Genomic DNA, 22,969 nt, shown 5'->3' with positions numbered 1-22,969 from the left:
GAGATCATTGCTGATCTCATAGGGATTGAATTTCGTACTTATGATTGCTCCTTTCCGCTCAGCGAGTGAGAGAAGCTGTTAGATCACCCTCATAGAGCATCCGATCTCCCCAATTGAACTGCAGTGCACTGAAAATGGCGGTAATGACTTGTCAGATCTCTCCATCTCCTTGCATTTCAGCCTCTTCGTTGGTGTGCCTCAGCGTACACGTTCGAATTACTGGAATTCTTGCTGTTTTGCAGGATTCGTCAGGGACGACGCTGATGGATCTGATCACGGCAGACCCCAAGGCAAATCCCCCGGCCTCGTCGTCTTCCAGTTCTACGGCGCAAGTGCAGTCACCTTCTTTTGCCTCCGCCCCGCCATCTTCGTCAATGTCATCTTCAGTGCTGGGAAAACCGGGGACGGATAAGAAGTCGAAGAGAGGAACACTAATGCAGATTCAGAGCGATACGATCTCGGCAGCTAAAGCTGTTCGTGCCAATATTTTGCCCCAAAAACAGAAGAAAAAAGTAAAAAGCTCTTTCTCTACCTGAACTAAGTCTTTGGTTCAACATCTGCTAATTCAGAAATCAAGATTTTGCTATTGACCTGTATATATTTCGCGGTGGCAGCATAATTTCTGAAAAATCATAGTTGATTTTGGTTTTTGAGTGGCATTCATTGAGCTATATGACTAGTGGGCGCACATGACATATAGACATTGCTAAATTGATTGTTTGTTTTTAGGGGGTGACTCTGCTTGACCAGTATTTTTGAAGCAATGTGATAATTTTAGGGTTGTTATGTGTAGTGGCGATTTATGTAAACAGACTAACTTTTCTACTCATATAACAGAGTATGGAATTATTTTCATTGTGAACTTGTGATATTAAGAGCTCACCACAGTTTACTTCTTTATGTTTTTTTAATTATTTTGATTATCAACTTGAGCTTTCTTGTACATTATATGAATATCTTTCCGGATTCTTCATGAATTTAGAAAAAAGTAGGACTTGTGATGTGGATAAAGATGAGATAATTGAGATTAGAAAGATGATTGAAAGACAATAATAAAACAGTGCATAAGATCTCTTGATATGTGCTGACTGAAGATGTATGCACCAGTTGATAACTTTAAAGTACTGAGGAGATGACTGCATTATAGCATTATATGGTTTGTAGTTAAAGTTCCTATAGTAGCTCCTTCCTTGTGCTCTTTAGTGTAACTGTTTGGGCTGTGATGAAGTCTGTCTGGTTGCAATTCTAGTTGCTAAAGGTTTGATGCAGATAATAAGCTTATCTAGAATCTATGAAAGATATCATATTACATTTGTTCAAGGTCTCCACTGATATGAACTATCTACATGAAGTTTTTTTTTTGAAACCTCTATCTTACATGGAGTTGGATAAAATTTAATAACATTGAAGTTGCTTTTGCAAGATTGAAGGTCGTATCTGGATTGCTTTGATAGTTTTGTTTTTGTTGTGTGCTTTTGCTTCTGTTAAATGTTTTAAAAATCTTTTGTAGTCTTTCTCGCTTCTTTTGCTTATCAGGCTAGTTTCTTATGGAGATTTCTAGTTACAAAACTCAAGACTAGGATTCCTGGTCTACGGATCTTCCCTTCTTATTTACTTAATGTTCTGCCTATCTGAAGTAATTGTCCCTTCCTTTAAAGATAAGAAGTATGTCCTTTCTCACCATGTATTAATTACATATTTCTAGAATATAAGTAGTATTAAAGGATGACACAGATATATATACAGATATATGTGCACTATGATTGATCTTTGCACCTGTTCTATTTGCATGTCACAGCCAGTATCATATGCTCAGCTTGCAAGGAGTATCCATGAATTGGCTGCTACATCTGATCAAGTATGTATATCACTGCCTCGAACTTCAGTTTTATGGATTGCTTGCATTTCTGGCATGTACTGAATTTGGATTGGTGTAACCTTATTATTGCAGAAAAGTTCTCAGAGACAGTTGGTAAATCATGTATTTCCAAAGCTTGCAGTGTACAACTCAGTTGATCCATCATTGGCCCCCTCTCTTCTCATGGTACGCTTTTCATATGTTTGAATGAAATGTCCATGTGGCAGTTGGAGAAATTTACAGTTAGTTTGAGTATTAATTTTTGTTTGCTGCTGTTCGAATATCTTTGGTTGTTGATGTTGCAGGTATGCTTTGGCCGAATTTCAATTTTTACAAACATATATAAAGAATATCTCTACTCCCAGTTTTGAACTGTTGGAGAAATCAGCAACAGTTCTTCATTGAGCATTCCGTATCTTAAATGATATTTTTCCCATATAACATCAGATACAATTTGCAAACCAATTTGAGTTCCAGGCGTGCATCAGAACACCTGGATTTTCTCGCTTCTTTTTAGGGCCTCGCACCTGTCTTTTTCTCTATTAAGCAAGATATAATGTCACATGAGATGTCATTGGTTGATCTGCCTTATATTGTATCCTTGATAAAATATTTAAACCCACAATGACTATTTTTCTTATTCTGATTGTTGCAGCTCAATCAACAATGTGAAGACAGGACTGTCCTGCGATATGTCTATTATTACTTGGCTAGAATCTTATCAGATACAGGTTCCCAGGGTTTAAGTAGTGGCGGGGGAATTCCTACTCCAAATTGGGATGCATTAGCTGATATTGATGCCATTGGTGGTGTCACTCGTGCTGATGTTGTTCCTCGGATTGTCAACCAGCTGACTAACGAGTCTTTGAATGAAGAGGTTGAATGTGAGTTGCATCTTGCTACGTTGATTTCATAATGGAAATCTAAATTTCAGATGACTGTTTAGTAAGGCTACTAAGGGTGTTCATCTTGAAAAATATATGATGGTCTATCCAACCAAATTACTGATAAGAAAATCTTCTAGTTTAGTTTGTGGGAAAAAATTTCAATTACCAATGTCTGAAATCCTCCCCCAGGAAACACGTTCTCTTCTTTAATTTGCTTATACTAAATGTTAAATTGTGGAAATCTTATGCAAACTTAGATCAGCAAAATATATCATGTTGGATTCAATTTTTTAATGCTCATGAGGGCTGATAATTTTTGATATTGTTCACTTTCTTCTTTCTTCAATTTTGTTGTCTTATGAAACTGGGAAGATAAGATTGATTATTTATTTTTATTTTTCATGTTGCAGTTCATGCTAGAAGAATTCAAGCACTGAAGGCCTTAACATATTCTCCTTCTAGTAACCCAGAGATTTTAGCCAAACTATATGAAATTGTCTTCGGGATTCTTGACAAGGTTTGTGTTTTATCTGAATTTACCTTCCATTGACTATAATTTTGTTTAGTCTTATAGATATTCCACATGCGTTTTTTTTTGTAAATTCTATACAGCATCAATAGTTTTTTTTAATCTACTTTCAAAGAAAAAGAAGTGTAGTTTCTAAAAATCAGGCTAGGCGGCCAGCACTAGGTGTCCTGATGCCGGCCCAATTTTGGCCAAATCGAGATGTCTAGGCGGCACTGAGTGGGTTAGGGTTAGTCCCACGGGAGGAATATGAACATTTTAAATTTCCATAAAATGGGTATCGGAAATAGCATGCATATCATTGTGATTTATTCTCTATAAGTTTCTCATCTTAGCATAAGATGTCATCACCATTCAGAAGATAATATTCTGATTCTGGTTTTCATTTGCGTTTTGATTCCAGGTGGGTGATGGTCCTAACAAACCGAAAAAGGGAATTTTGGGAATCAAGGGTGGTGATAAAGAGGTATGCTTATAATATAACCTTCTTCATCCTTTTGACTCCTAGTGCGCTTCTTGCTTAGGTGATAGGCACTCGATCCTCCTTTGCATTCTAATTTTTTTCATTGATCTCGAATTTAACCCAATTTATTTTAAGAACAAGTGTTTTGCTCAAATATACAGTATTTCCATGAAAAGATCTTAAAATGCTGATCCTAGTTTTATAGGTTTTCTACAGAGCAGTTTTAAGGAATTTTCTATGACCATCTCCTCAAATATCTAATTGTATATTTGTGGGTCTCCTGGTTTCTTCATGTTTCTATTGGAGTAGCTCAGATTTGTTTGACATGGAATATCACCTTCAGTAGATCATGCACAGATGCATATATCCGCACTCTTATTTCTTTCTATTGTGGTCCTATTTTGAACCATAGCAGTTCTAATCTATTGGTTATCATAATGGGAGGGGAAGATATTTGCATATTTTGTTTATACTCATGTTGTAACAATCCCTTTTGTATTTACAATGAACAAACTGTTGAGTGAACTCCTATTTCAACTGTTATGGAAATTAATTGGCAATTTTCGGTTCAGTTTGTTGTACGGAGTAACTTGCAATATGCTGCACTGAGTGCATTGAGAAGGCTACCTCTTGATCCAGGAAATCCGGCATTTCTTCATCGCACTGTGCAGGGGTAATTCAAGTCTTTAGATATGTCAATTTAGACTTTGTTCTTATAGCATTCTTGTAACATTGTACAAGTTACATCATATTTTGCTGTCTTTATGGTGCTTACTGCTTCAGTTTTTCCACTGCAGGATTTCATTCGCTGACCCCGTAGCTGTCAGACACTCTCTGGAGATAATGTCTGAGCTTGCATCTATGGATCCCTATGCAGTCGCAATGGCATTGGGTAGCGTACAATTATATTTGATTATGGTTGATTTCTCTTTTTTACTGAACTTTGTTGAATCAATACGATCTCTTGAATGGATCTTTTGCATAGAGTTATTAGCCACTGGGAGCGATCTCTGAAGTTTGCTTTTAATAGGGACATATTTCTTGAATGACATGTGTGCTCTCAGAACTAGAGGTTGATGTACTGAAGATAGATATAGTTAGAATTTTTGGATGAAATGCAGGAAATTACAGTAAAGTTGTTTCTAATGCAGCCACCAGAGTCATGCTGCTTCATAGTCTCTTATATTACCTTAGCTGCACCTCAATTACTATCAATTTTTAAAGGTTCCTGCAAATAATGATTGTTGAGATAACTGTTTTGGCTTTTTTTCTTATATAGTTTTACTTTTCTTTTGGTTGATTTTGCAGGAAAGCAGGCAGATCCTGGAGGTATGTTCAATGTTGCTTTGTGACTTCCATTGCAGTAGTTATTGGCTACATAATTGGGTGTATTTATGCTAATTAAAGAGAATAAAGTCACAAGATGTTCCTGGGTAGAATAGATCATGCCATGGTATTCTATGTTATTAATGGCCATTTTCCTCCACAAAGATCTCAGTTAAACTACTCATTTCTCTTGTCTTTGTACAAAAAATATTTCCCTCATAAATGCATTTGCACTTCATTTTTAATGAACTTAATAGATTCAATGCTTAACTGTTCAATTCCATTCATGTCGTTATTGTACTTTCGAACTTGCATCAAATTGTCTAGATAGATGAAACAGGGGACGAAGGGGGTCGTAAGAAGGATTTCTTCTAGCTAGGTGCATGCTATAGATATATATGTAGAAGAATAAAGGTCTAATGTACTAATACATCGCTTATTTCTTCAACAAAAACCTGAATGTTCTTTGATTATGTTTCATTCTTCAATTTTCATACATGTTGCGACTTCTTTTGATTGTTGCCAATGCTTCTTGAACCAGGGGCATTACATGATGTCCTTCATTTGCATGATGTTCTTGCACGAGTTTCTCTTGCACGATTGTGTCACATGATATCTGGTGCACGGGCACTAGATGGTTAGTTACCAAACTTCTCTTATTATTATATTATTAAAAATGTGTAGGAAGGAAGTGAATTGATTGTAGTTTTACATTCTCAGAGAGGCCTGATATTAAATCTCAATTCAACTCCTTGCTGTATCAACTTCTCCTGGATCCCAGTGAAAGGGTCTGCTTTGAAGCTATTCTCTGCGTGTTGGGTAAATCTGACAACTCTGAGAGGTATTGGTTTAAACTAGACAGACTTTCCCATTTCCATTCTGAAATATATAACTAATGCAGAAGCTGTTGAACCACATTTTGCTGATATTATGTTTTCTCTAGGACTGAGGAACGTGCTGCTGGGTGGTATCGCTTAACTCGAGAGATGTTGAAATTGCCAGAGGCACCATCCCTGTCATCAAAAGATGCTAAGTCCAGTAAAGATAAATCCAAAAAGATCAGACGACCTCAGCCTCTTATCAAGCTTGTAATGAGAAGGTAGTATAATTACTACTTCTACTATTTGTTCTTGGGCTCTGTTTTGCTTAGTTGCAATATTGAGTCAATATCTACCATTGCTAAGAATTATATTCTGTGCTCAGGTTGGAGAGTGCTTTTCGTAGTTTCTCCAGACCAGTTCTCCATGCAGCTGCAAGAGTTGTCCAAGAGATGGGAAAAAGTCGAGCTGCAGCTTTTTCTGTAGGCTTACAGGATATTGATGAGGGTGATCAGATAAATACATTTGCTGACGAGGATGTGGATGAAAATACAAATCCTACTAATCCAGACGGTACAATGTTTTTAGTTTATATACATACTGTTAATGTCCTGTCTATAATTTATTTATTTTTCGCCCTTAAAAGGAGGAAGGGGGAGCTAGATAAGTGGTCTCAGCTCAAACCTGTTCTCTTTTTCTTAATAAAACGTAGAGGAGGGTACCCATGCTGACTAATATTTTTATGCCCACCAAGTTCATGGCAAAAATAAAAATATATTTTCTACCCATTATTTTTTTGTTTCTGTCCTCAGTGGACCAATTTTTGTTACTTATAGTACATATTACGTGAACCTGGAGAGTATTGGTTCACTAGGCTCGAGAACATTTTTTTTCTTGCATGACCCTGCACGAACCTAACCAATAAATCTCCTACTCCATGGTTACTCCGCGTTTGATTAGGGATCTGTTCATGGAAACTGAATATTGTAGTATTCTTGAGATTATTGCACTGACAGTCTACTTCTTTAATGCAGCCATTAGAAGAACTACTTCTGTATCTAATGGAACTGGCGGGAGGGAAACAATTGCTGGTTTATTGGCATCGCTTATGGAAGTTGTACGGACCACTGTAGCTTGTGAATGTGTATATGTACGAGGAATGGTCATCAAGGCTTTGATATGGATGCAGAGTCCATATGAATCATTTGATGAAATAAAATCGATCATAGCTTCAGAACTCTCTGATCCTGCATGGCCAGCTTCACTTTTAAATGATGTTTTGCTTACACTGCATGCTCGATTTAAGGTACAAATTGATATTTCAGAAAAAGTTCAATTCCGAGAGTAACTTCTCCGTATATTTACTCGGAAATACTATTATAAAAATCTAATGCCTTTTCTTTTGATGTTTTCATTTGTCATTCCACCCAAAACTAAATAACGACTGTTTGATAGACAAAAGCTAAATATCTTACGACTAATTATCGTGATTCAGTTGCTCATCCGTGGGTAAAAACTTATTTTCAAGTTGTTCTCGTTTTGAGGCCTCAAACTGTTTGTTTTTGGTTAACAACTCTCTTCTAACTGTTGTAATGATTTATTTTGGGAGTGCATTGTTGCAAAGATGGAAAAGTTGTTTTAAGTTAATAGTTTACGAGTTTAGGGGGCTGAATGATATAGGAAATCTCAAAGTTAAGTAATGTATGTGTACATGAAGTTTCAGTGGTTTGTTCATATTCATTATCTTTCTGTTGGCTACTAGGCAACACCTGATATGGCAGTGACTCTCCTTGAAATTGCACGGATATTTGCCACCAAAGTTCCTGGGAAGATTGATGCTGATGTCTTGCAGCTTCTGTGGAAAGTAAGTCAATTCAATTGGAACTAGTGCATGTACTTTTCATTCTAAACTAAATTCGTGTATGGCAATCTTTGTACATCTTACCATCTAATAGTGGCAGAAATATAATTTCTGCAGTTGTATATGCTTAACTTCTTTTCATTGCAGTTCCAAAGGCATGATGATTCCATTTATTTAGACTATCCTCATGGACAGATAATGATCATGAGTTCTACAATTATCATAAAATATTCATGAACAATATTTTTTACGTTTGGGTTTACAGACTTGCCTTGTTGGAGCTGGCCCTGACGGCAAGCACACAGCTCTAGAAGCTGTAACAATAGTTCTTGATCTTCCAGCTCCCCAGCCAGGATCTATGGCAGGTCTCACATCTGTTGATAAAGTGTCTGCATCTGATCCGAAATCAGCTTTGGCATTACAAAGATTAGTCCAAGCAGCAGTATGCAACATTTTAGTATCATTTATAGTTTCTGCTATTGTTTTTTTTCTTCGGTCAGTAAGAACTGTATACTTGCGCAGGTCTGGTTTCTTGGTGAGAATGCAAATTATGCAGCATCTGAATATGCTTGGGAATCTGCAACCCCACCTGGTACTGCATTGATGATGCTGGATACAGATAAAATGGTGGCTGCTGCCAGTTCTCGTAACCCCACTCTAGTTAGTGCTCTGGCTAGGCTGCAGAGATGTGCTTTTAATGGTAGTTGGGAGGTACCACCCCTTCTCTCTTGTAGATACTATTAGTTTAACCCTATTTATTCAATATTTTTATGTTTAAATTAAAATAATTTTAAGATATATTATAGGTTTTAATATCCGTAAATAAATAATGTTAATTATACCATATTGAGTCACAATATAAGTAGATATCTTTCTCATAGATAATAAATGGTGATTGTGTTTATATAATATTTTTTTGTAATTGGGATTTTGTGTATACTTTATTTTAGTCATTTCCTATTTTTCTTTATAGGATATATTAATAATAAAATATAAAAGTGAATGTTGGATTTTAATTATGCTAGATTTTTCCTTGTATATAAAATACAAGATTTTGTTTCCAGTTTAGAATAAAAAAATGATATTCTCTAAAATAATACATGAAAGATTCTTTAAGTTACGTTTCGTTTTATCAAGTCAAAGTATCCTAGTCATAATAGTAGAGGAAAGGTGTATAATTTCTGCCAAATTGGATGCCACGTGGTTATGGTGCAAAAATAACAATGCTCTTAAAATTTGACATGTGTAGAAAAATATTCAAAATGAATGAGAAGATGACATTTGTCCAAATCAATGAGAGGCGGACACATAAGCTGTTTTTAATGTTGCTTTAGTATTACATAGATAGATTTCCAAAATGTCTGTTTTGAACTGTCTAAAAGATGTTCCCAAATCTAGACTTGACAGTGATTCATCAGATGCTAAAAAGTATCTTAAGAAATTGAATATTATTAGGAGGAAATAGTTAAGAACAGAAAACTTGGCAATAATCTGGAGAAGTTGTCTAATACTGGACCTTGGTTTGAATGTAGGTTCGTATCATTGCTGCTCAAGCTCTTACAACCTTGGCTATCAGATCGGGCGAGCCCTATAGGCTTCAGATATATGAATTTCTAAATGCATTATCACAAGGAGGTGTACAGTCCCACTTTTCAGAATTGCATGTCAGTAATGGAGAAGATCAAGGAGCTAGTGGTACAGGACTGGGATCTCTTTTGAGTCCTATGATACAGATTCTTGATGAAATGTATAAAGCACAGGATGAGTTGCTGAGGTAAGCATCATCAAACATTTCTTAAATATGACCGTTGTTTATTGCTGCGGTTACTCATCATCTGCTGAAGATAATGTGTCTGCATGGTTCTTTAGGGAAATTCGGGTGCATGACAACACAAATAAGGAATGGGCTGATGAAGAACTGAAGAAGTTGTATGAGACACATGAGAAGCTACTTGATATTGTTTCATTATTTTGTTATGTTCCAAGAGCAAAGTATCTGCCTCTGGGGCCAACAAGGTATCACCCAGTCTTTATTTCTACACAATTGCTGTTTATTTTGCCTTGTCAGAAAAAATTCTTGCTACCAACATGCCAATATCACCTTTCACATTAGTCAGAATTTATTGACTGCCAATTAAAACGATACCCAGGTGTTGTTATTTATCTGTTGCCAATAAGAATCCTCTATTTCTTGGATTTTTTGTTAGCTATATTTCCTTTTTCCTACTTCATAATGTATGAATACCCTTGCCCTCAAGCTCAATATGTTTCATCCTTTTAGATCATTTCTTTCACTAGAGATTCTCATAGTTAGTGATTCTATAAAAAATTATAAATTTGATTAACTTACTTGACTAATGCGCATCCCTCCCTCTTTCTGAAGTTGCTCCCTAGAGAGATTAACTTCTCTCTGAAAGTGAATCCTCCGAATGAGAATGTATTTTCTTGCCGGGTGTTTTTTATGTTGCAATGCTGCTGCTCTGTAAGGTTATGTTTACTTCTAATTGTCAGAATCTATCCCGACATAAACGTGTTTCCTGTTGTAGTGCAAAACTCATTGATATCTACCGCACCCGGCATAATATTAGTGCATCAGCTGGTTTGAAGGATCCAGCAGTTGCTACGGGAATTGCTGAGCTTATTTATGAATCTAAAGCGACGCCTGCTGAACGTGATGACCTTGATGATGACTTGGTCAATGCTTGGGCTACAAACCTTGGCGATGATGGCTTAATGGGCAGGAATGCTCCTGCAATGAGTAGGGTATGGAATCTATTTTCTCAATTTGATTAATGCCATTTCAGACCTATTATGGGTGGTTTTAATAGATCTAATATGCTATTAAGAATTTAAAAGTGCAGTTACTATGTAAGAGGACAGAAATTGATTGAGGGCTTCAAGTTTAGTGTAACTCGTAACTGGTAGTAATATTCATGTTAGAAAGTAAAAATAGGTGGACCATAGCAATGTCAAAAGTATATGTTCGTGCATTTTGCATATTTTTACACATTATCTTGAGTTCACCCTTATTCCTTTTACAACAGAAATCATGTTGATCAGCTTATTCGTGAATTTGTCAGTGTCAGATTGGGTTGACTTCGGGTGTCTATTATCTTCGTTTTCGTGAAAATTAATTGTTACTTTTGTAGTGTCATGTATTCTTGAGATAACCTTATGTCACCTTATATAGGCTGGCTGTGGTTGGTTTTAGCCAGTGTTGGAATTCTCCCTGTAGACATTGAGTATAGAAAATGCTTAAAAGACGGAATTTTGTACCAATACTAAGATCTCTACAATGGTGATACTCCAAGTATCTTAGAATTTTTTTAAAAGATAAATGTAAGAATTTTTTATTGTTTCAATGTAATGATTACTTTTGAGTATCATGCATATGATACTCACTCTTACACAAGATCATGAAAAAACTTACACATCTAACCTCACTTTTCACTAATTTAAAATTAAAAAATAACTTCAACTCTTCAAATAAGACAAAAGAAAAGAGAAATACAAAAAGTTAAGTATGATACTTGATGTGAATATAACCATTGTGAAGTAAGAGTATCATAGAATAAAAATAATATAAAAAAGTTGACTATGATACTCAAGTTGACTATCACCGTTGAGGATGCTTTAAGGTTTGCTTTTTTGATACTTGAACAACTGAAGGGGCTTATTTTGGTTAAACAGCTCATAATGGTTCGTGCTTGATTTAGCTTCACTTAGAACTGCAAGTTTCTGTTGGATTATCCCTCATCTGTTTCGACCTTGATTGGTCGATGGGTCTATTCCAGTTATCATTGTGATTTGCTTCATACAAAAAGCTCTCAAACAACTGTCAGGGTTTATATAGTCTTCATGGTTTGTTATAGTTGGTGTATCTTGTCAGACCATTTGTTAGTTTCCTTTGTTTTTATTCTTTTAATATTTTTATGAGATGTCAAAAGCAGCTATTCTGACTTCCCTCTTGCTTTCAGGTTAATGAATTTCTTGCTGGCTTGGGAACTGATGCTCCAGATGTGGAGGAAGAGAATGTCATTTCTAGACCTTCAACTAGTTACGATGATTTATGGGCAAAAACCCTTTTGGAGACAACAGAGCAAGAGGTGAAGCTTAGGATCACTTGATTTAAACATAGTTGTAAGCTAATTAACTGCTTGCATTTACAGGAAGATGATGCACGTTCATCTGGTTCTTCTTCACCGGGTTCAGTAGGGTCTGTCGAGACATCCATATCTTCTCATTTCGGAGGAATGAACTATCCTTCATTGTTTAGCTCGCGCCCGTCTTATGGGTCTTCACAACCCTCTGTATGTATAAATCTAATTAGACATCTCATATTGACAGTATATTATTGCTGATATTTATTGAACTGGGTTGCAGGAAAAGTCATCTCAAAATAGATATGGGGGTTCATCATCATTGTATGAAGGCATTGGCTCTCCTGTGAGTTATTCTTACTTTTAATAATATGTTTATTATGATTGTTAATACTATAATAATCAAAAGTAGTAATGATTTGATTGTTGAAACCTATTTAGATAAGAGAAGAAGCACCTCCCCCTTCATACAACTCAGCCATGCAGAGACGCGATTCATTTGATAATCCAATAGCAGGTTCAGGTTCAAATAGTTACAAATCACAAGATGATGAACCAGTTTCTCAAGGAAGTTCCAAGTTCGGTAAGGCACTCTATGACTTCACAGCTGGTGGTGATGATGAGGTAATGTTTTCCTCTCTCCTTTTTCTCAATACCACTGCAGATCATTAATCATTTTCCCTATTCTTGCAGCTAAATTTGACAGCTGGTGAAGATGTTGAGATTGACTATGAGGTGGATGGCTGGTTTTATGTAAGTATATCTGCTATCTTTTCCTTCTAAACAACTTAGATATTACCTCTATTCATTGAACATGATGCTGAGGAACGTCTGCATGTTTTTCTTATGTGGATTTGATGTGATTTATGAACCAAAAATCCAGTTTTATTGTGTGGTTATTTACAATGATAGTATAAGCAGTTAAAGAGAGAGAGGTTTGGTAGATGTTTTTGGAAAGGGAAAGGGAAAGAAACGAATCTAACCATTCCATCTCAAGATACATTGATCATAATTTTTATGTTGGGATGGTGTTCCAAAATTTGCATGTCAAAAAAAGGGAGAAAGTGAATTTTCACCCCCTCTTGAAACCCTACCACAACTTTAGGAGAACAAAAAACCCTTGTACAAGGGATTTGCAAGGCCATTTTGCACTTTGAAAAATGAGTAATGACATGAAAAATGGACTATATTCATTTCCTTTCCCTTTAGTTTCCGGAAGATTATACCGCACGGGGCCTTAGGGTATGTTTGGTAAAGGATTGATAAAGACTTTTTTTCACATAAATATTTATCATGCACTTTCTCTTTTTTCTATGTTAGATATTGTTTACCGTGTTAAATTTATTTTCTTCTAAAATAAGTAGAATAGCTCTTTATAATGTGTTTATAAATACAAAACACCAAACAAACCCTTAGTTAGGATTATGTGCTCCATTCTTCCTGCCAAATGTGCATATAATAAGTGTTAATTTTGTGCATGATTTGTAGGTAAGAAAGAAACGTCCCGGCAGAGATGGAAAGATGGCAGGGCTGGTACCTGTTCTCTATGTCAATCAATCCGATTAACCATTCATTTCCTGTTTGATTTGGAGTGCATTCTAGTTTGACCATTGCAGTCTTTAAAGCGGTTTACTAGGCAATTTAAGGCATTCTGGCTCATTGGTTATTTGAGGTTTTGCTTGTATTCTAATGGGTTTGCAATAGATTAGTGTGTTCATTTACCTGAGTTTATATCTTATTCAATAGGCTTTTTTTTCCACTTGTTATTGTATACCTTGTAGTATATTAAGTGGAGGGATTTATGATTATTTTTTGCCCTGCCGGGAAATACCTCTGAATGGAGTGGCGCACAGCAGGTATGGAAGGGCTCGTATTGCCTTTTCTTTTGTTATTTAAATATCTGTATTTCCTACGTTTATGCTTCTCTTACGTGTGTTGGTTTCTTTCTTATTCAAGGTGCGGATTTTGTTTGACGTTGATATTGTGTGTCTTGTGAGTGAGTGTTAGCAAATGAAAAACAATGCTGAGCTTTCATTCTCCGTCTCTCCAATCTGAACATTACCAGACATAGCTACTGCGTCAATAAGACTTAGTAGTGGCTGATTATTGAAAAATTGATGGTAGATTAGTAGTGGCTGTTCAAATAGTAGGAGAAAACTAAAACCAACTATGGACAAACAATTGGACCTGCAAAGGCTGTTCATAAATCAATGCATATATGTAATCGGATTTCTTAACCTGTCTTATGGTCAGTAATATGTTTTGGTTATAAAAATTACTCCCTCCGTTCCATAATATTTTGCTCATTCTTGTTTTGACAGTATTCATGAACGAAGTTTATTTTTTCGATTCTTGTTAATGTATAAGAAAAAACATAGTCATGTTGGATCTTGTTTGATTCATCTCGATAAGTACTTTAATAATATAAATTTTATAATTTATACTAACGCATAATGATAAATATTAACAATACAAAACGTGTATCGGCAAGTGTGTAAAAACAAATGAGAACTATATTATGAGGAGGAACTAAGATTTGATACTCATTTGTCCTTGAAAAAAGGATAAATTATGGCTGTTGTGCAGTGTTATGCACAGACTACAAAGGGTATGCCGGGAGCATGCAAGTATATACGTCAAATTTTTGGTGTACGCTTTAGTAAGCAGATTTTGCCACCACACGTACACACACTTGGCAACAATTCTCCCCACACGTGCCTGTCTTCTTCAAACTAGTCATCCAATCGTGTTGTGCTGTAGGATTTCCTTGTCAGTGCCTATGTACGAACGAACATGATCTTCCTTAATTACTCACTTCACCCACCAACCAAAATCCTTGATTGATGTTAATCAGATAGGTCATTTATTACCTCAATTGTTTGTTACAAGCAAGAAAAAGAACGACCCATACAAAAATGTTACTTAGGCACGGTAGAAACCAATTTCAAAGTTATTTCTTTTTCACCTTACAAGCAAAGCATTGACTTCAGATTTGAGTTATGCAACAGCAAGAATTTGCTCAGAGGAACTACAAAGAAGGCACATCTAGAAAACAGTAAGTTAAGCCTTCACAGCTTCGGCTCGAGGCCTCCATAGTCCAAGCCTGTATTTGTGGGCAAACTTCAATATCAGCTTCCTCTGTCATGATAAGAAATAAAAAAGAAGTTCCATCAGATCAAATGTTCAAAGCTAGTAATTACTTGTAGCTTGCCAGTTCTGGAATAAAACACCTTCAAAATGAAATGAGTATAAACTGATCATAAGGAAATCATCGGAGTAACTAATATAACAATGCGAATCATTTTGTAGATCAGGTTAAGAGGAAAGAAGGTAGGAGAACAGTATAACTCAAGGATTCGATTCATATGTCGTGCCTTAAATCTAACCAATAAAAACTTAATATGAGATAACGAGTTTAAATAGACATGTTTACCGGAGATAGTTCCTTACTTCCTTTGAGGTATAGAGAATAAATAATCGACTTCATGAATTTAAACCCTATATTTGATACTTTTTTCGTATTGTTTGAATAGTGAACCAGATAAGAATTAGTTTCCCTTCATAATGGATGGGTTTGGTCAAACCAGTGTCTCTTTGTTTGATTCCTAAACACATGTCATCATCAATCAATTTCCAAAGATAAATCCTAACTAATTCCTCAATGTGGACTGTGGAGTTCATTGAGTGGTTATCTTAGTACTAATCATTCAGTAAAGCAAAGAATATATTCCTAGTTCCTTCACAAATCTAACTTCACAATGGATCCCCTATACACAGTAATGTCCTAATGTACCTTGTTTTGTCCTTGTGAGATTAGGCTATATCTGAGCTATTATCAATCACAACAAGAAATTGGCAAAAATAAGAAATAGCATAGATTATATATGGACTTATTAAGAGCTCAACTTCATACAGCAGTCTCAACCCATTTCCCTCATATACATCAACCAGATTACACAGCAACTCACCATCCTAACAGCATTGCAAAATGCAGCAGCAAATCGTGAGTCAATAGTATCATATGCGATTTCATAAGCGCGAACTCAACTACCAAAGAACAATACTAAATATTAAGACCTAGAATCAAGTTTGGAAACAGAAATGATGAGGACGTACATGTTTACAGGGGATACCGAGTTTCTTGAGCTTGAGAGTACGTGTGACGAGCAGCTTCTGAAAATCTCCAATCTCACTCTCTAGCTTTGCAGTGTGAGATTCCACACCCTTCCCCACTCCATTCAAAAACTCTGGTATTCCAACCTTAACTGCAACCATCCAAATTCAAAATCAGAAACCAAATTCATCCTTTAAACCCTAACAAACCCTAGAACACCAAAGTTGGAATGGAATGGAACTAGAAGCATTGTAAATGGAGTAAATTTAAGCTGTGTACCAATGTAAGGGGTGGAATTGGAGAAGTATCGGTGGAAAGCAGGGGAGAATCCGGGAGTTGTAAGAGATTGCCGGTAGGTAGACAAGAGTTGCCTCAACGCCATCGATTTGTTAGCAGGATTTCTTCTGCGTGCCACTGAGAGCGGTTGTGTAAAATTAGGATTTAGGGCGTTTCATAAAGAAGGAATTATATAGATTAAGAAACCATAAAACAGCTTAAACAGAAGTCACGCATCCGACTTCAAGGATAGAACCTAAATAAAAATGCATCAAACTGCGCCCTATCGCACGTCAACAGTACTCATTATTCAAATTCTCTACTTGAAAGTGATGGATAAAATATTGAACTATCCGAATTCTAGGTTTAACAGCAAGCGAATCAAATTAAACTAGCAAAACCCAAATCTGAATACAGAAAGAGAAGCCTAACCTCCAACGCAGAAAACAAAGATGTAGGGCGGATAAGACTATAAGTAGAATTCGGCGGTGAGGGAGTTCAAAAATATGAAGTGGGCGAGGAAGAAAGCGGAAATGACGATCAGGCGAAAATAGCGAGAGAAGAAGGGAATGAGATTATGAGAGTGATGAATGGCTTCGAATTCGAGGGTTTTGGTTGCAACATGACGACCGGATGCTAAACGAAGAATAACAAAACGACACCGTTTTAGTTTAAGTTCTTTGTTCTTCGAAAATAACACTAAGATTTCCATATTACTAGTCTAAGACCCATGCCTACTTAAAAATTAAAATGATAAATTTAGAAGTATAAATTAGAAAAATAAGATAATTATAAAATTCACATATAGTAAATAAAAATATAATATATCACATATTTTTTTAATTTGAAATGCAAATAAATTTATATTAGTCTTTAAAAAATTAATAAATCAACAATTTAGTAAAGTAGGATTTAATATTTCCCTACATTTGATGTTCATATTTCTAAAAATTGACATCAATTTTTTACTTTTTACATGTAAGGCCTACACTTACTTGTTCTTTGTCCTCACTTGAAGCATGAAAATGGAAGAATTGTTGTTGACATGATTAGCAAACTAATCCTTATTTCGGTTACAAGGAAGTGATGTTATATTATAAACCTCGCTTGATTTTTAATTTAGTCATAGTATCAACGACTCTCTGACTAATATAACGAATGAAATTATATTATGACTTCATAAAAATAACTATGTAATGCTAAAAAAAAGGTTTAGAAATTTGTTTGAATCTGGCAAACATAATACAAATCTCTTCCATTGGTCAAAATGAAAGCTTATTTAAACAAATGGGTAAACTTTATGATCTAATAGATACATCTTGTTTGATTATAATAATGATCATACGTTATGTAGAAATGTTGGATCATTTGATTGGCTATAATTATCTTACTTAATTAATAATATCTAAGATTTAAGATTTAATTATTATTATTTGATACATTAAGTCTAAATATTGTGACTAAAAGATATAAAAAAGTCATCATATTAATATATGAGTGAAAATTATTTGAATGATCATTTCATATAATCCTTCAAACTTAAAAGGCAATTCCAGAATTAAAAATAATAATTAGTTTGTTAATATTTTTATTATATGGATTTTATGATTTCATAAGTTATTCAAACAATTAAAACGGTAAGAAACCCTTGTATATTGTTTTTTTAGTTAAGAGATCAAAATATTAGCTTGAATACTAAGTGGAAGAGTGAAAAATAGAATAATATAATCAAATTCAATCATATGGGAAAACCCACCACATCTATATCTTGTATCAATTTATTTTGTGGTGAATTGAACAAAAGAAAAACGCTGATAAAAATACTAAAATCAAATAGCAAAAAATGGTAGAAAAGTCCAAATCGACCTCCAAACAATAAGGATCTAAAGAAATTGAACGATATTGAAAAGATAGAACATAATAAGGATGAGGGATTCCAAGAGAAAATACTTTTATAATAAAATATATACTATCTCAAAATGAGCTCAACCTTGCCAAGATGGACATCATGGATTAACTTACTGCAATCCTCACTAAAATTTTCTATGAAAAAAATAAGAATATGTAAAAAGAGGAATGTATTGACAACCTCACATAAGAAAATTGTTTTGAAAATGGTGAAAAAAGTTAGTATTGTAGAAGCTTTATTCTATAGTGATTACAATACAATATATACATATTAATAGATTAAAACATATAGCCATAGTGTTGAAAAAGAATCAAATCACATTATATCTGTGAGAAAGATTAATTTTTTGGTTTTGTTTTTCCTTAACCAATAAAAAGTAAAAATAAAATCATTTTGATAAATGGGAGAACTTTTCTCAACAACAAAAAATCTCTAATTGTTATCTATTTTTAATTTATTAGATGTAATATATAAAGACGTTCTACATTTATGGAGTCAATTAAAAGAATAAATTATTTAAAAATAAACTTTAAACAATAACTTTTTCATATTTCATTGAAAGTCTGCAAAATGGTACTTCAAAGCTCAGGTTTAGTTATTAGATATAAATGTTTTTAGTTAACCCAATCTAATACATAAATATTCTAGGTTCTATATTTGTGGAGTCAAGAAAGAATAAATTACTTACAAATAAATTTTAAATAATAATTTTTTCAATACTTTGTTGATATGACACCAATGAATGACTGCCAAGTGGTGCTTCAAAGCTCAGATTTAGTTATTAGACATTAAAAATTATTTTAATTGCATTATAGTTAAGTCCTAATCAAAAAATATAATACAACAAATTATTTTAATAGAAACTAAAATTATAGCAAAGAAAATCTCTAATCGTTATTTGTTTTAAATTAACCAAATCTAATACATAAAGATTCTAGGTTCTATATTTGTGGAGTTAATTAAAAGAATAAATTACTTACAAATAAATTTTAAACAATATTTTTTTAATACTTTGTTGATGTGGTACCAATGAATGACCAAGTGGTACCTCAAAGCCGAATTTTAGTTACTAGATATAGATCAAAATATTTTGACCAAAACCTGCATGATGAATCTAATATTTTATATTTAAAATAAAATAATTTATAGATATATTATAGTTATTATATATATAAATAGTATTAATAAAAATATACTACATTTAGTCACAGTATAAGTAAATATCTTTTTTCATAAGTAATAAATAGTGATTGTGTTATGTAATTCTTCTTTGTAATTGTGATGTTGTGCACTTTGTATTCTAATCATTTTCTATTTTTCTTTGTACAATATCTTTATAATTATTTATACTGGATTTTTCCTTGTAATAAAACAGAAGATTTTATTTTTAGTACTGAATCAAAAAATAATATTCTTGGATACATAATATTTTTCATAAATTAGGATATCTAAACAGCGAAATAATCAAGACTATTTATATTTTAAAATAAAATTTTAATTCTAAATTTTAGTTTTTTTACACGTGTCATTATTTTTTATATGATTAATTAAAGAGCGTCGTGTGCTACTTTTAGTATAAGTCTGACAAATCATCAACTTTTCATTCTGTTTAGTATTATATGCTCCTTGAGATACAAATACATGTTTTTAGACAAAATTTTACGTAAATTAAGGTAGAAATTTCTTTACCTCAATAATCCTACTAAAGTGACATTGGAAATGTAAAAAACAATGTTTAGATAAATAAAGTAGTTTTATAAGCATACGGGTAAATGTGGTACAAGTAGGGAAGATTGGTAAAATGACATGTATTTGTATCCAAAAAATTTACTCTAAAATGACATGTATTTGTATCTAGAGAGAGTAGATGGATCGATGTATTAATATATACAATACTAATCCAAAACGAAAAATTGATTATATTCCGGTTGATGTAGTACAACCGTTGACATTGATAAAAAAAGACATGTTTATTAAGACAGGCCGATAACAAGAGCTCGTGCTATAGTCATTTCCAAGCTACTTCGAGCATTGTTGACTGCATAGAATGGAGCGTCATCATCTTTGGTTTTCTCTTTCTAAATGATTTTGCTTTTCCTTAGTAACATTTTAGCAAATCTTTATATGTTGGACTTTTTGTTCTACGTTTTTGGTTACCTTGAATTTGAGGCAAACATTTTAGCACATGAAGCATAACATACTATCACCCATACACCGGTTTAAATTGGTTTTAGGTTGGTGATGGTTCAGGTTTGCATATTTCATATTCCATAACTATTAAGCTCAATGATATATCTCTGCCTAATGTCTCATTTATTCTAAATATGAAGCATAACATACTATCTGTTTCTAAATTGACACAACAAACCTTGATAATCTGGCCATCTATCACCCATACACCAATCCAAATTCTCTTTACGTTGGTGACGGTTCAGGTTTGCGCATTTTCACATTCTGGAACTCTTAAATTCAATGATATATCTCTCCCTAATGTCTTATTTGTTCCAAATAGGAAGCATAACATACTATCTCTTTCTAAATTGACACATCAAACCAATTATTCACTAACATTTTATATGAAGGATCTTCAAACCCACAAAATCAAGCTTAAAGGTCCCTGCATCACATACTATGAAGCATAACATACTATATGAAGGATCTTCAAACCCACAAAATCAAACTTAAAGGTCCCTGCATCAACGACATATATGTGTGGCCCTCTGCCTCTCCGTCAGTCAATCATCTCCACCTCAATAAACCGGAATCCTGGCATCACAAACTAGGACATACATCAACCTCTATTTTCAATTTCTACAAAAAGCAGTTCTCTCTAGGTCAATTTAAATTTCAACAATCAAATTGTCATTCATGTCAAATAAGCAAAAGCCATAAATTACCCTTTCATGAATCATCTCTTGTATCCACTTATCCTTTAAGATTTTTTTTCCGGATGTTTTGACTTCACCTACGATTTCATTTGATGGCATGAAATACTTTTGTCTATTTGTTGATCATTTTTCTCGATATATGTGGTTGTATTTGATTAAAACAAAATAAGATGTACAACAAATCTTTCCGAAATTCAAATGGCTAGTAGAAAATTTCTTCAACCAAAATAAAAATCCTTTACACTAACAATGACGGAGAGTATATAGGGCTACACAACTATCTCACAGAGACCGACATTAGCCATCACACCACCCCACCCCATACCCCGGAACATAATGGCATTTCCGAACAACGCAATCGTTATGTCGTTGAAACAGGCCTCTCCCTTATGGATCACTCACATCTACCCTACAAATATTGGCCCTATGCTATGACCACCACTGCATATCTCATAAACCGGTTACCCACACCAATACTCAAACATGAATCCCCATATTCAAAGCTCCTCAAAATACCTCCGGATTATCATAAGCTTAAAAGTTTTGGATGTTTGTGCTTTTCCTGGTTAAAACCGTATGCTAATAACAAGCTATCTCCTAAGTCTGTTGCTTGTGTTTTTGTAGGTTACGCAGTTGATGAACATGGATTTCATTGTCTCGATCCAAAAACAGGACGGATTTATGTATCCAAGCATGTCAAATTCAACGAATCAGAATTTTCGTTTCACATGTAACAATCTGCCATTGAACCTGCTATTCCGGAAAACAGGCGAACAAATAGGCTTCAGCTCAACTTAATTCCGCCGGTACATCAGCAGCAGCCCGTTCCCATTAACTCGGCCCACTCTACAGAAGCTCAAAATTCAGCCCAAATTTCTCCAGCTCCATCAGACAGCTCCAACTCTCCAACCCACCATATATCACCTCTAACCATTAATGGGCCGCCTCCATTACCGGCCCAAAACCCATTAAACACAACTCCTCCAAACTTCCAAGCCCAAACATATGCCGCACCAATTCTCCATCCTACTAGGATTATAACGAGATCCAAAAACCATAAAGTCAAACCCATATCCAAACTAAACTTACCACTGCCGTCACCATTCACACCGAACCAAAAATAGTGAAAGAAGCACTTGTTGATCCCAATTGGAGGCGAGCTAAGCTAGAGGAATTTGAGGCACTGCAACGGAATGGAACTTGGGATCTCGTACCGGCCTCAGATAACCAGAATCTGGTTGGTTATAAATGGATATTCCGGATCAAGCACAAACCAGATGACTCGATAGATCAGTATAAAGCACGACTAGTTGCAAAGGGTTTTCATCAACGCCCGAGCTGGGATTACAATGAAACTTTCAGTCCAGTAGTCAAACCGGTTACCATGTGTGTTGTTCTAGCACTAGCTATTGCAAAAGGTTGGTCGATACAACAAATCGACATAAACAATGCATTCTTACAAGGATCTTTATCTGAGGAGGTCTATATGCAACCACAAGGTTTCGTCGATAAGGACAGACCTACTCATGTTTGCAGGCTGAAAAAATCACTATACGGCCTAAAACAAGCACCACGTGCATGGTACAATGAACTTTGCAGTTTCGTATTGTTTATTGGCTTCATCAACCCAGTCATAGACACCTCTCTATTCGTCTTCAACAACGACAACATCACACTATACTTGCTTGTCTATGTCGACGATATTATAGTAATGGGTTGCTCCATCGAGGCTGTCAGAAGCTTGTCCTGTGACTAGCATCTAAGTTCTCGTTAAAAGATCTTGGTGATTTGGCTTATTTTCTGGGTGTTGAAGTGATCAAATGCAAAGATGGGATATTTCTATCTCAAAGGAAGTATGTTCAAGACTTACTTCTGCGAGCCGGAATGCACGAAACAAAATCAGCATCCACACCAATGTTTGCTATCGTCACTTTATTACAACA

The 22,969-nt window shown here is 34.7% G+C and overlaps 1 protein-coding gene and 1 non-coding gene across 2 annotated transcripts; one reads left to right on the top strand and one right to left on the bottom strand.

Moving 5' to 3' along the window:
* The first annotated feature begins 134 nt into the window (after positions 1–134).
* Positions 135–13,405, top strand: LOC141250493 (uncharacterized). The gene is made up of 28 exons (XM_073670004.1): positions 135–140; positions 243–512; positions 983–988; positions 1,799–1,858; positions 1,952–2,044; positions 2,514–2,742; positions 3,156–3,262; positions 3,675–3,737; positions 4,307–4,407; positions 4,532–4,626; positions 5,043–5,063; positions 5,602–5,697; positions 5,781–5,901; positions 6,004–6,159; positions 6,264–6,451; positions 6,913–7,184; positions 7,641–7,742; positions 8,005–8,181; positions 8,262–8,450; positions 9,272–9,513; positions 9,609–9,755; positions 10,286–10,502; positions 11,717–11,845; positions 11,909–12,049; positions 12,123–12,185; positions 12,281–12,463; positions 12,533–12,592; positions 13,328–13,405. Exons 1-28 carry the CDS (start codon positions 135–137, stop codon positions 13,403–13,405), a joined length of 3,612 nt encoding a protein of 1,203 aa, XP_073526105.1.
* A 4,494-nt stretch (positions 13,406–17,899) lies between these two features.
* On the bottom strand, positions 17,900–17,994 carry LOC141250494 (small nucleolar RNA Z103). The gene has a single exon (XR_012312687.1). It is a non-coding gene; the product is annotated as a small nucleolar RNA Z103 (small nucleolar RNA).
* Between the last annotated feature and the right edge of the window lie 4,975 nt (positions 17,995–22,969).

Source organism: Phyllobates terribilis, unplaced genomic scaffold, assembly GCF_046119375.1.
Source record: "Phyllobates terribilis strain yellow unplaced genomic scaffold, ASM4611937v1 Scaffold_5824__1_contigs__length_48872, whole genome shotgun sequence".
NCBI classification, from domain to species: Eukaryota; Metazoa; Chordata; class Amphibia; order Anura; family Dendrobatidae; genus Phyllobates; species Phyllobates terribilis.
Note: the sequence above shows the minus strand (reverse complement) of the source record. Positions and strands in the feature narration are given on the sequence as shown.

Bases quoted from the DNA above. Each gene is read 5' to 3' on its own strand.
- LOC141250493 (XM_073670004.1), top strand. The intron at 4,408-4,531 runs GTAATTCAAGTC...TTTCCACTGCAG, and splicing joins CTTCATCGCACTGTGCAGGG to GATTTCATTCGCTGACCCCG. The intron at 12,464-12,532 runs GTAATGTTTTCC...CTATTCTTGCAG, and splicing joins CAGCTGGTGGTGATGATGAG to CTAAATTTGACAGCTGGTGA.